The sequence below is a fragment of the Trachemys scripta genome, chromosome 4 (assembly GCF_013100865.1).
Source record: "Trachemys scripta elegans isolate TJP31775 chromosome 4, CAS_Tse_1.0, whole genome shotgun sequence".
NCBI classification, from domain to species: Eukaryota; Metazoa; Chordata; order Testudines; family Emydidae; genus Trachemys; species Trachemys scripta.
Window position 1 is genome coordinate 20,191,578 of NC_048301.1, and position 13,194 is coordinate 20,204,771.

The following is a 13,194-nucleotide window of genomic DNA, read 5'->3' on the forward strand; positions in this document are numbered from 1 at the left end:
ATCACTCTGCTTAGCCTGTGTGTGACAGAGACCAGAGGCTACAATCAATTTAATGTAATACAAAAATCTTACACTTGGTAGCAGTAACTTCATACTGTTCTAACATATTCTGTAAATGTAGCATGAAAATCACTATTCCCTTACTGTACATATAAAACATTTTAATTATATCAATACCAGAAATGTTCATTTTCACTAGAGGGTACTAATGTCTCTTCCTATTATGAGCAGTGCCCCTTTCTGAAATTAAAAACTACAATAATAAATATACTAATATTGGTAATGAGAACATTTTGTATGGTACTTTTGACTAGTATTCTAAAACAGTCCAACAAAGCAGCACTATAGGAAGTATTCAGTGCTTCAGAAAAAAATTAGAAAGATCAAAAAATCCTCATAATGAAAGTGATAAATGAGCGGCATACTTATCACATTAATATCCCCATCAACACTTACGTTTTATAGAGCAATCTGGTAAAGTTTAAGTTTCATGAGTTTTTTCTAAAATGTCAAAAGCTTCCATAACAACATTAAAAAAAGCTTTCAGTCTAAAAATTAAAGCTATTTCTTCAGTATATATTTATAAATTAGTAAAAAAAATCAGAACAAAGCATGACAGAAAAGTGTAGCTTTAAGTTGCTATTCAGCACTAGACAAAGTTCTAGTATCTTTAGATTTTTTTTAACCACATTCCTGCAGATACTAAATACCAATTTACAAAATGCTATAGCGCAAGGCAAATGAAATCGCCTTAATCTGTTCTACACTCTAACCTAGTATGTTCATTAAGCATGAAAGTCTGAAAAATACAAAGAAAAGACATCAGCCTTCATTGGTTCTTATATAATACTTTCCTTCATTCCTTTGTTAATAAATTCGAGTTCTGCATCTTTGCTTCATATAAAGAACATTCAATCCCAGCCTGCATCAAAGAGTCTATAAAGTTTTCAACTGACATAGCTTTAATGGTCACTTACACATTATGCCCTGGAGTGTATTTTAAAAAATACAAGAAATTCAATAAAAGCTAGAAGGAGTCTAAATACCATTAATCTGAGCAGAAATCATGCCAATAAGTCATCATTCAAGACAAAGGGAGGAAAAGTGCAAAATATTAAAGCCATGTCAGAATTGCAATATAGGTACTGCAAAGAATCATATTCCCTAATTCGACTTTCATTTCAACTGAGAGTCACAAGTTCTTCACAAACAGACCTGGAGTATATCTTACCCACTCTCCTTCATTTCCAACTCATCAAACAATTGAATCAGAGAGACTGCAACTTCATACATTTCTTTAGCAATCATTGGTTCATCAAAGATTTGAGGAGGAACCTAGAGGGAGGGGGGAAAAAACTTGATGTTAACATATTGACATTTAAACACTAACACTTTCAAGCCTAAATATTGTGAGTAGATTGCCAACCATTTTCTCAGTCCAAAATTAAACCATCACCTGACTTGAATTCTTTCAAATTTTCTTGAATCTATTAAAACCATTCCAATAGAGAAGACACTAAAGTCAACCTGAAGCTTTACAAAGAACTTAGTCTACTCAGAAGGAAGAACTTGACCCACACAACTGATCTTATTTAATACATTATTTCTTCAGACATTTTGCAGGCATTACAGCATTGTTCAACACCTACTGGGGTAAATCTATTTTTAAAAAAAATACCAAAGATGTTCCGTGTAACAGTTACCTACGTAGGATAAGCACGATCAACTCCCAATTTCCAGCAAAGTTTGCAGGTCATGACAGATAAGGCTGCAGGATCCAAAAGGATGATGGAATGCATCGATTCACCCTCATACTAGGAGAGGAATAATCCCTCTCAGAATTCCCACAGGAAGTGCAGTTCCACATGAGCAACACAGGACTGTGTTATGTTTGTGCTCGCACCATCTGGCACTTAAAGCTATATTTCTTTTTACAGGAATATTAGCGATCAGGACTTTTTCTTATCTTCCCCTTTTTTGCTGCAGTCTGCTGCAAAGGCCAGACTATAAATTAGTTTATCCCAAAACAATCTAAGACTATTGATTTTTTACAAGTTAAAACATTACTTTGCTTTGCAGAGTCCTCTGAAAGACCTGTTCAAGTGGTAATTAAGAATCAGCAGGTAAATAGACTGAGATTTGTGTTAGCTGCTCAAGAGATCATCACCTCAAACCAAGCCTATGTTGGCTCCACCTCCATAAAGTCACTGAGTGCATCCACCCTGATCGAACTGGTCCTGTCAACACTGGTTCTCCACTTGTGAGGTAACTCCCATTTCTTCATGTATCATTATATAATGCCTGCATCTGTAATTTTCACTCCATGCATATGAAGTGAGGTTTTTTACTCATGAAAGCTTATGCCCAATTAAAGCCGTGGTCTTTAAGGTGCCACCGGACTCCTTGTCATTTCATCATGGACACGCCTATATGTGGCATGCCTCCTAAAACCTGAATGCCAAGCCACACTTCCCTCTCCTTATTTAAATCCACTCTTAACCTTGCTTCTGTACTACCATCTACAATAGTGGTTTACAACCTGTGGTCCACAGACCCCTGGGGGTCCTCAAACTATGTCTAAGATTTCCAAAGGGGTCTGCACCTCCATTTGAAAATTTTTAGGTGCCCACAAATGAAAAAAAAAATTGAAAACCACTGATCTACAAGAACTAGAACAATTAAAAAAGATACTAAAAAGCTGAGGTTCCACTGCGTATCAGTAAAAATACATATGCCAGAACTGAGTCTCCATATGATCCTATTACTATAATCAGTTTTCTTCTTTACCTCTTTGTCCATTATCCACCCAATGCTTCACATCTTAAAAAAAAAAAGCACCAAAGGAAGTTGTGGGTTTCTTTTATACATGTCCTAAGCAGCTAGCATGTTTTGGTGTTGTGAAATAAGTGAGTCAATCTCCGGGAGAGCCTCTGGCATCCCATACTTCTCATCATAGCCACTGGGTTTTTGGTCTTCTTCAAGCTACTCTTTCCCAGACTACCCCTAAATTTTGTACTCTCAGTGTTTTCACTGGCCACATGTACTGTAATCATACACCCTAGCCTAGTAGTGCATTTGACCCAGCACTCTGCTTTCAAAGCACGTTCACTCAATCTTGAACCTCCACAACCATCTCTGTCTGGCTCACTCATGGCCTTTCTGACTGAAATGCTTCATTAGACATTTGTCCAAATTTTCTCATTGTCAAATCACTTAACATATCTCTGAAAAAATGGGAGGCTTGAGTGCCTCTTTTCCACAGCCTCTTCCTTCTTATGAACTTTGTGAGCTCTGGAACTCGTGCTCCAAGGGACACTATATTCTCTCTCCAATTACCAGACCCATCCAGTTTTGTTTATTTGGTCAGCAAATATTCCTCTTCACTATTCAACTTCCTTTACCAGCTGCTTAACACTCTCAAGCAGTGCTTTGTCACTATGGGTATGTGCAGCTCAGGTAGGCACACCCATAGTGACAAAGCCCTGGTAAGAGTGTATGCAGCTGTTGAAGGAAGTTGAATAGTGAAGAGGAATATTTGCTGAGCACAAAAACAGAACTCGCTAGGTCTGGTCACGACAGAGAGAGAACAGTGTGCCTTGGCACATGAGCTTGTAGACATTCCCAAGTCAGTTTTGATCTAGCTTCACACTTCCCAAACTCTGGGTCAGGACCCCAAAATGAGTCGTGACCCCACTTTAATGGGGTCGTCAAGGCTGGTAGTAAACTTGCAGGGGTCCAGGGCTGAAGTCGAAGACCAAGACCAAGCCCTCCCCCCCACCCCCCACCCCCCAGGGCTGAAGCTGGGGCTCAGGCTTCAGTCCCCTCGCCTTGGGCTGAAGGCAGGGCTCAGGCTTCAGTCCCCGATGCTAGGGTTGTGTAGTAATTTTTGTTGTCAGAAACTCAGAAGAGGGTCACGGTGCAATGAAGTTTGAGAACCACTGATCAGCTACATCACAACTAGCTCAAGTAACAATAGCAATATAGCCATGACAGCAGCTAGCCGCTCAAGTATATATCCAGGGTCCTAAGTAGGGTTATATTCAGGAGGCTGGTTCTGTCCCTGCTGCCACAGATTACTGCTATTGTCACTCAAATTAGCCAGATGAAATCTAGGTCAGGAATCCCTACAGGAACTGCAATTGCATCTCCTGATTGTGAACTACACATATCCTGAATTACAGCTTCATCTATGCTTGGACTTCTGTGCTTGTTGTTACCACCAGTTCAGCTATTCCAGTGGTAGTATCAGTGGGAATGCTAGATAAGTCAAGGAACTGGCATTTTAAGCATTGCATCCTCTAAACCTGGATTACGGGACACTGATTAAAATCATAGAATCATAGAATATCAGGGTTGGAAGGGACCTCAAGAGGTCATCTAGTCCAACCCCCTGCTCAACGCAGGACCAATTCCCAGCTAAATCATCCCAGCCAGGGCTTTGTCAAGACAGGCCTTAAAAACCTCCAAGGAAGGAGACTCCACCACCTCCCTAGGTAACGCATTCCAGTGCTTCACCACCCTCCTAGTCAAATAGTGTTTCCTAATATCCAACCTGGACCTCCCCCACTGCAACTTGAGACTATTGCTCCTTGTTCTGTCATCTGCCACCACTGAGAACAGCCGAGCTCCATCCTCTTTGGAACCCCCCTTCAGGTAGTTGAAGGCTGCTATCAAATCCCCCCCTCATTCTTCTCTTCTAGAGACTAAACAATCACAGTTCCCTCAGCCTCTCCTCATAAGTCATGTGCTCCAGACCCCTAATCATTTTTGTTGCCCTACACTCGACTCTTTCCAATTTGTCCACATCCTTCTTGTAGTGTGGGGCCCAAAACTGGACACAGTATTCTAGATGAGGCCTCACCAATGTCGAATAAAGGGGAACGATCACGTTCCTCGATCTGCTGGCAATGCCCCTACTTATACAGCCCAAAATGCCGTTAGCCTTCTTGGCAACAAGAGCACACTGTTGACTCATGCAGTGTACATCATGGAAACACACCCACTGTGGCTGCCACTGGGAGAGAAAGATCAGTTATAGCAATGGTGGGATAAGTTGGGGAAAAAGTCAATGTTAAATGAAGCCAAAATACAGTACCAGGGCACTGCTGGAGAGTGTTAAGAAACTGGCAGTGGAAGTTGAGAGACAGAGGAATATTTGGTGAGCATATAAACAAAACTCGGATAGTCTGAGTGCAGAGAACAGAGTAAGGACATATTTATCACTTGTCCACATTCTACTTCACTTCTACCAGCATAAAACTAGGATTATTAAAAAAAAAATTCAGACTGAACAGTCACATCAGGACACAAGCAAATGCTGCATGAACTTTCTATTATTCAACAAGTTCATTTAATGTGAATGCTGTAACTAGGACTTGAAGAATTTAACGTTTCCATTGAGGTTTATTTAGCTTCTTGAAATGTAGGGGTATAGTGATTTTTTTTAATAAACTTAATTTCAATGGCTTTGGTATGAAGTTGTACCTTTCTTAGTGGACTTTATGTTCAATTAGGACTTGCTCTCCCCTGGCTGCTTGAGTCTAAGATGTTGCTTTTTGAATTCTCTCTGCTTGAACAGCTTTCAAATTTGTCTTTTCACTTTGTTAGAGCTACTGTAGCTCCCTTTGCTATTCCTCAACATGACAAGACTGCCACACAGCCCATAAAAAAGCTAACTATGTGACAGTGAATAAAATCCATAAGTGCTAACATAGCTGTCTGAAGTAACCCATCAAAAAAACAGACCTGATTTTGATATATACGCTTCACGGCCTGACATCTGGATTCTAGAAATTCAATCCAAACACACACAAAAGAGTCACCCCCATAAAAAGAAATAAGGAGGGACTTCATTATTTAACTTTTGCCAAATACACCTCTACCCCGATATAATGCGACCTGATATAACACGAATTCGGATATAACGTGGTAAAGCAGTGCTCCGGGGCTGCGCACTCCGGTGGATCAAAGCAAGTTCGATATAACGCGGTTTCACCTATAACGCGGTAAGATTTTTTGGCTCCCAAGGACAGCGTTATATCAGGGTAGAGGTGTACAGTTTCTCACACAAAACTTCAAATGATAAAGCTTTCACTGCAAATAATGTACACAACAACGTTTTTCAAAGGAAAGGTGCTAATTCTTAAAAGTTACTCATTAGAAACAACGAAGAAAAAAGGCAGGTGGCAGTGCAGGCTTTTTAGTGTCCAGCTGCTTACAAAATGCACTACAACGCTCCAGCTAACATCTCAAAATATAATAGTACGAGACTATGTGCCACTGATGTGACATGAAGACTACATGTCTACACTTCAAGTTAGGGGTGCGATTCCCAGCTCTTATAGACATACTCATGCTATCTCTCGTTGAGTTAGCATGCTGAAGGTGGTAGTAAAGCTGGAGCAGCACAGGGAGCAACGAGCATCAGCACAGGCTAGTTTAATCAAGTATGTATCCATGGGGTCTAGGTGGGTTTGTATTCAGGCCAGCTAGCCCATGCCACCACTTACCACTGCCCGTGTTACCATCGCTACACTAGTTCAACGAGAGCTAGTGTGAGCATGTCTACACGAGCCAGGAATCACACCCCTAGTTCCAAATGTAGATGTAGCCTTATATCATGAGTAATCTGAGAAACACAGAAGTGAACTGACAGGAAGCACCTTCACTCGCCACGTTTAAAAAGGAACTGCCTGGAACATTTAGAGGGTAGTGTTTATGCTCTGCATGGGCACTGGCTTATTTATTGCCCACTGCCATCTACGGTAAAAAAATCTTTGCAAGAAGGAGTTCCACTGGCCTAGTACCAACGACCTAACACCCAGGAGCAAAAGTCCTGTCAGAGTCAATCTTTGGCGAGACTGTTACTGTACATAAGAATGGAACTGTATTCAGCGTCTTGAATATATTAATATTCCAAATGTTCCAGGAGGGCTGTAAGCTAACCTTCTGAAGTTTGTGTTTACGCTGATTCCTTTCTTCTCTTTCCCCATCACACCCTGCAGTTTATCAATCTCTTGAAGCTGATATACGAGCACATATGATCAATAAAATAATGGTCCAGTTAAATACACAGTAAACATCTAACAAATTTATAAAATACTTGAAGAATGTGCCAACAGAATGGAAAAATACTGCCCTCAGGAAATTAAACTAAATCATGCCTTATGCCTTCCTACAGTCATGAATGACTAGCATCACCTCTGTAAAACCTCTCACAACTGGGAAGCACAAGCACATATTATGAAGAAGTAACTTCCCTTTCTCTCACCAACTCTTTTCCTCCCTCCTCCAGAAGAAAATGATAGAAGAAGACTATGTATACATCAGATCCAAAGAGCATATGCCTATCCAAACCATAAGAGCTATTATAAGCGGGGACAGAATAGAGGTACACAAAATACTGAATATAAAGATGGTCAACTGGGCCTGCCTATTTACCCTCCCATGATACAAGAACAAGGGAACATTTAATTAATTTGAAAAGATGTTTAAATTGAATTTAATTAAAGGAAACAGGTATATGTATATATAATTTAAAAAACACACACACACACACACACACACACACACACACACACACACCAACCACCACCACCTGTGGAACTCATTGATTGTCAAAGTATCATTCAAACAAAGAGATTAGCTGGATTCAAAAAAGGATCAGACATTTATCCAGATAATAAGAACAGTCAGTTACGTTAGAGGGGTTTTTTTTTAAATGAAGGAATATAAAGCCTCATATTTCAGGGCATACACAAACAAGTAACAGATGGGTTTTAGGAAACCAATGTGGACTGATTTAAATCAAGGTGATGTAAGACGTGATTTAAGTCATCCTTTTTTTTTTTAAATTATTGATTTTAAATCAGGTTGAGGCTTTGTAAAATTAATTTGAAGATTTATGCTACTGCAATTTTAGATTAAAACATAATGAATTAAATTATAAGTGCTGTGCTGATAAATTAAGTTACTCATGGAACTAATGTGAAGAAGTGTAGCATCAGGAGCTAAAGTTGTATTTATTAAAATCATAAATTGTGTCACTTCAAAAGATAATTACTTTAATGTTATTTAGGCTTTCAATACATTAAGAAAATTACTGCACATTTTATACACTCAGACCAAAATTTGCAAAAATAGGAGCCTTAGGCTCCTAATCCAAATTTAGTATGGATGGGATTTTCAAAAGCAACTGGCAACTTCTCTTTAGTATCTGGTACTTGTCACTGTCAGAAGTACGATAATGTAATAGATGGACTTCTGTTGGGTATGGCAGTACTAAATGTTACCATACATCATGTTGATGTCTCAGAACATACACTTCCATTTCTATTTGGCTACCAAAACTTCCAGTTCCCTTCTCTCCATAAGCCTTTCCTTTGCTCACCCTCTTAATAAACATTGCCATCTATAACCTGAAGATAATTTCCAAGCCTGTATTTCTCACAAAGCTGTGCAATGAGGCCAGTTAACTACAACTTCACAATTCCTTTCCTATTTTTCTCCTGCTCGTATAAAAATCAAGAGGTTGTGTGTGTGCTTTTGAGTAGCCCTAAGGTACAAATACAACTGCCTGTACCATCTTGTTTGTTCCTCCCTACTAAGCAAAGAATGGCTGTAGCCAGGAGGAAAAAAGGGCAGAACAGTAAGAAATAAACAAAGTCAGGAGAATTAAAGCTGAAAGGCTATGTGCGATAGGGGGAGTAATCAAAATGCTTAAAAAAAAAAAAGTACCCATCTTAAGTAGCTGCTCCTCCCTCCCCCCATCCGTTCACAATCTTTGGATTGAAAGGTGTGGTAACTGACCTATAAGTTGCCACAACTTTGATAAATGCAACTTGATAGACAGACTTCTCTGTGAACTTCCCAGTTATCTTTTTGTTGCCACCTATCATCAAGAATCTTTCAAAGACATCAGAAATTACATAATCTCTTCCATGCTGTCCATTTGATCCAACATGTCATTGCTAAATATATGAATGCTGACAGGACATTGTTAGAATACATTTCTTGTAGGCTTTTTCTGATGCATCAGAACTTTGATGGCTGCAGGAATCTATTAGTTTCTTTGGTAGTCACTGTGTTCAAGAGAAATAAACATTTGACTAATTTAGTCAATTAAATCTTTCTTTTAACCCTCTTACAAATTGTCTGGTCCTTTCCTTTTTCTATAGGCTTTATCCTTTGATATGGTACAAACTGTAACTGAATCAGATATACTATAGTTGTATTAATTAATCAATTTTCTGCATTGTGTGTCACTCGATGGGCATTATATGAATAGCTTCAATTAATCAAGTTTGGCTGATGGATTGTTTCCACGTCCTAGTTATTTTTAGAATGGCTATCCCTGTAGTAAGGTCCAGCCCAGGGGTGGCCAAACTGTGGCTCATGAGCCGAATGTGGCTCTTTTACAGTTAAAGTGCGGCTTGCAGAGCCCCTTACATGCCCCCTCCATTCTCCACCTACCAGACTTTAGGGAAAGCTTGGGACGTCTGCCTTGCAGCAGGGTGGGAGGTAGGGGCTTCTGCCCAGTGGGGGCGGGGGTCTCAGGGCATCAGCCCCGTAGGGCACACCTGCCGGGGCTCTGGGCTTCAGCAGGAGTGGGGTTTCAGCCCTGAGCCCTGGCAGGTGCCTGTCCCAGGGAAGAAGCCCCGAACCCCAGCAGGCGCGCCCCAGCTCTCGAAATTCTGTAGATTGCCATATGTGGTTCGGAGGGTCACTAAGTTCAGCCACCCCTGGTCTAGACTACCACTGTACTGAGGTCCAGAAACAGGCTTTCCATTTTATCCCAAATAGCTTGTTAACCTATAATGTTTCCTAATCTCATCTCACACCTTGCCACTATAAATTAATGCAATAGGGTTAAACAGGACACTCAAGTGTAAGTTTCCTTACAAATGTTTCAACAAAGCCTTGTACCACAATGCTGCGCTCGGAATAATCCCAATTTGTGTCCAATATCATCACTTTTCTGTCGCTCAAAGATTCACAGGCAGACCTGGTACAGCCCAGAGGGTTTCACTAGGATTGTTATTGATCATGTCCTTTTAACAATCACTGACAGTCAACAGTCATGGATGTCTGAGTTTGCAGAGGTGGTGAACTTGACACCAACCATCGGCTTCTGCTGACAAAAGTGCACCTTCCACTTCGATGACAGCCAGCTAATTAGTCCAATTCAATCAAAAGCTCTTATTAGAGCTGAGCTCTCAGACAGCTTTCCATTCTGAATGGCTTAAGGCTGCCGAAGCATTAGAGACTTAAGCCTCACTTCCTCTGTCATCTGATGAGGAACAGCATTACTGTAATTCAAGTCATCAGTGCTGACTATTGCCAGCTCAGTGCCGGGGCCTCAGCCCTTCAAATATCTATGGATCAGGGAGGATGGAGACACTCACTGCAGTTGGGGGTAAGAAAAACAGCGAGGCTACAATTCAAGTCTTTAAAGAAACATTTGTCAAGAAGAAAAAGAAAAAGTGAAATGGATTAGACTTTGGAATGTCATCAAGGCATTATGTAAGAAAAGATATGGAAACCTGGGGGTTGACTCAGGAAGCCAGTTTAGAACATGCTGCCACCAGGCACAATCTCTGCAGCCCTTATTTAATGTTGAGATGTTTGCGAGCGGAGACGGCACCAGCTTGTCCAGTAAAGAATTGGGATGGCAGCATCAGCCAGAGTCTACAAGATCCGTTGCACAGATAGGAAGTTCATTTAAAAAAAACTCTCCTCAATTGTCTGTCACCTGCAGTCCCTCTTCCATTTGAAATGGGGCAGGAAGTTCCATCAGACACCTTCCTTCAACCAAGTGGATCGCACTCCATAAGCTGAAGTCTGGGAAGGCAACAGGGGTTTGTAACTTTATCCCTGAGTTGATTAACACAGGTGAGAATATTGTCGTACCATTGCTGCATAGGCTCTTTCAGGCCATCTGGGCCATGAATATAATTCCCAGTGACTGGAAGGAATTTGTTATTCTGCCTCTGTTTAAAAAGGGCGATAAACCCAAATGTAGCAACTACAGAAGTATTACGCTGTTGTCAGTCCCAGAGAAGCTCTTGGCTTTTGTGTTAATGTCTCGAATCCAGGATGCACTTCATGGCAAAGGCTGGGATATTCAGTGCAGCTTTAGATCTCATTTCACAGATCTTTACCTTAAGGCAGCTTTTTGAGAAGATGGATTAATTAAATAAACTTTGCAAAGCACTTTATAGACTTCTATCAGGCCTTTGATTCAGTGCGCTGAACAAGTTGCAGGTCTGATGAGGCGACGCAGTGTCCCTGAGAAGACAGTATCATTGACAGAACGGGTCTATAGTGGAACAAACAGCTGTGTTCAATTCAATAGCTGATCCATAGCATGGTTTCCTATTTCCATATGAGTTCAGGAAGGCTGTGTTCTGTCACCATTGTTGTTCAATATCAGCACTGTAGCTGATGGGTAAGTTTGAGGATGCACTTGTTGGTGGCACTGAGCAGACCACCACTCTGCTTTGAGATCTTGCATATACCTATAACATTGTCTTGTTGGCTCGGTTTGGTGAATCACGGATTCTGATGGCTGATCTGGTCAGGCAAGAAGAACAGTGCAATGGTCTGTTTAGTAATCAAGATAAAACCATTATCTTCAAGCAACCTTCAACTTCAGATTGTAATCAGCTTGGTATTAACTTATCTGAACAGGATATTGAGCAAGTGGCAACTACCAAATACCTTTTAGGTGGCATAGACAAGGCTTAAGGATGCTCAAAGGGTGTGGACATTTGTACAGCAGTGGATGCTGCCAGTTTCAGGCCCTTCAGTGGCCTCCAAGGAGATGTAGTGACATCTAGCTTGCTATGAAGCTACAAAATAAGAATTATACCAACTCTGGTACACCAGTGAAACACGGGTGATGAGGAAAGCAGAAGAACAGCAAATGGATGTTTTTGACTCAGTTTCTCTATATTAAGTGGCAGAACATGATCAGTAATGGAGAATAGTTTCACCAGCAACTACACACCACACCACAGAAACACCAACCCAGGAACCAATCCCTGTAGCAAACCTCGTTGCCTACTCTGTCCCCATATCTACTCTGGCGACACCATCAGAGGACCCAACCACATCAGCCACACCATCAAGGGCTCATTCACCTGCACATCCACTAATGTTATATATGCCATCATGTGCCAGCAATGCCCCTCTGCCATGTACATTGGCCAAACTGGACAGTCCCTCCGCAAAAGAATAAATGGCCACAAATTGGACATCAGGAATGGTAACATACATAAGCCAGTAAGTGAACACTTCAATCTCCCTGGTCATTCTATTACAGATTTAAAAGTCACTAATCATTGAACAAAAAAACTTCGGAAACAGACTTCAAAGAGAAACAGCAGAACTAAAATTCATTTGCAAATTTTACACCATTAATCTGGGCTTGAATAGGGACTGGGAGTGGCTGGCTCAGTACAGAAGCAGATTTTCCTCTCCTGGAATTGACACCTCCTCATCTCTTATTGGGAGTGGACTATATCCACCCTGATTGAATTGGCCCTGTCAACACTGGTTCTCCACTTGCGAAGTAACTCCCTGCTCTCCATGTGTCAGTATATAATGCCTGCATCTGTAACTTTTACTCTATGCATCTGAAGAAGTAAGATTGCCAAAGATGGACATAAACTGAACAACCAGCGAGACCACAATAAGGACCTTGCTACAGATTGATCTGGCTGGCTTGATCCACTTGATCTGCAAGGAGACTACATCCCTTTGGGATTTGTGATGATGGCGATGATGTGTGCTAACACCATTATAAAGCAAATGAGATGTACCATGCCCTTTAGAAACTTAAAATCTAATTATGAATGATGCAACAGGTTAGAAAAATTCACACTGGGCTGCTACTGAGGTTTGTGGCACTTGAGGATTCTGCTTATCAGAAATGTTTAATAACTTTTTATGGTTAATTATCCTTCTCCCACATCAACACCCTTTCTGCTATAAGGGTTCATCAGTTTAAAGTGACAGAGGAAGAAAGACACCTGGTGTGTTGGTTGATCACAAGATGACTATGAGCCACCAATGTGAGGTGGCTGCGAAAAAGGCTAATGCAATTCTAGATGTATTAAACAAGGCATTTCCAGTAGAGATAGAGGAGTATTAATTCCCTGGTACAAGGCACTGATTAGACATCATCTGGAATAC

At 40.8% G+C, this 13,194-nt stretch overlaps 1 protein-coding gene across 3 annotated transcripts in view; it reads right to left on the reverse strand.

Annotated features, from left to right (window-relative positions):
• TDRD9 (tudor domain containing 9) overlaps positions 1 to 13,194 on the reverse strand; it is a 162,821-nt gene that overhangs the window by 87,790 nt on the left and 61,837 nt on the right. For all 3 annotated transcript variants that reach the window (XM_034768443.1, XM_034768442.1, XM_034768444.1), the window contains exon 8: positions 1,232 to 1,335. In XM_034768443.1, coding sequence (XP_034624334.1) covers positions 1,232 to 1,335 — 104 coding nt within the window. The remainder of the gene's footprint in view (positions 1 to 1,231; positions 1,336 to 13,194) is intronic.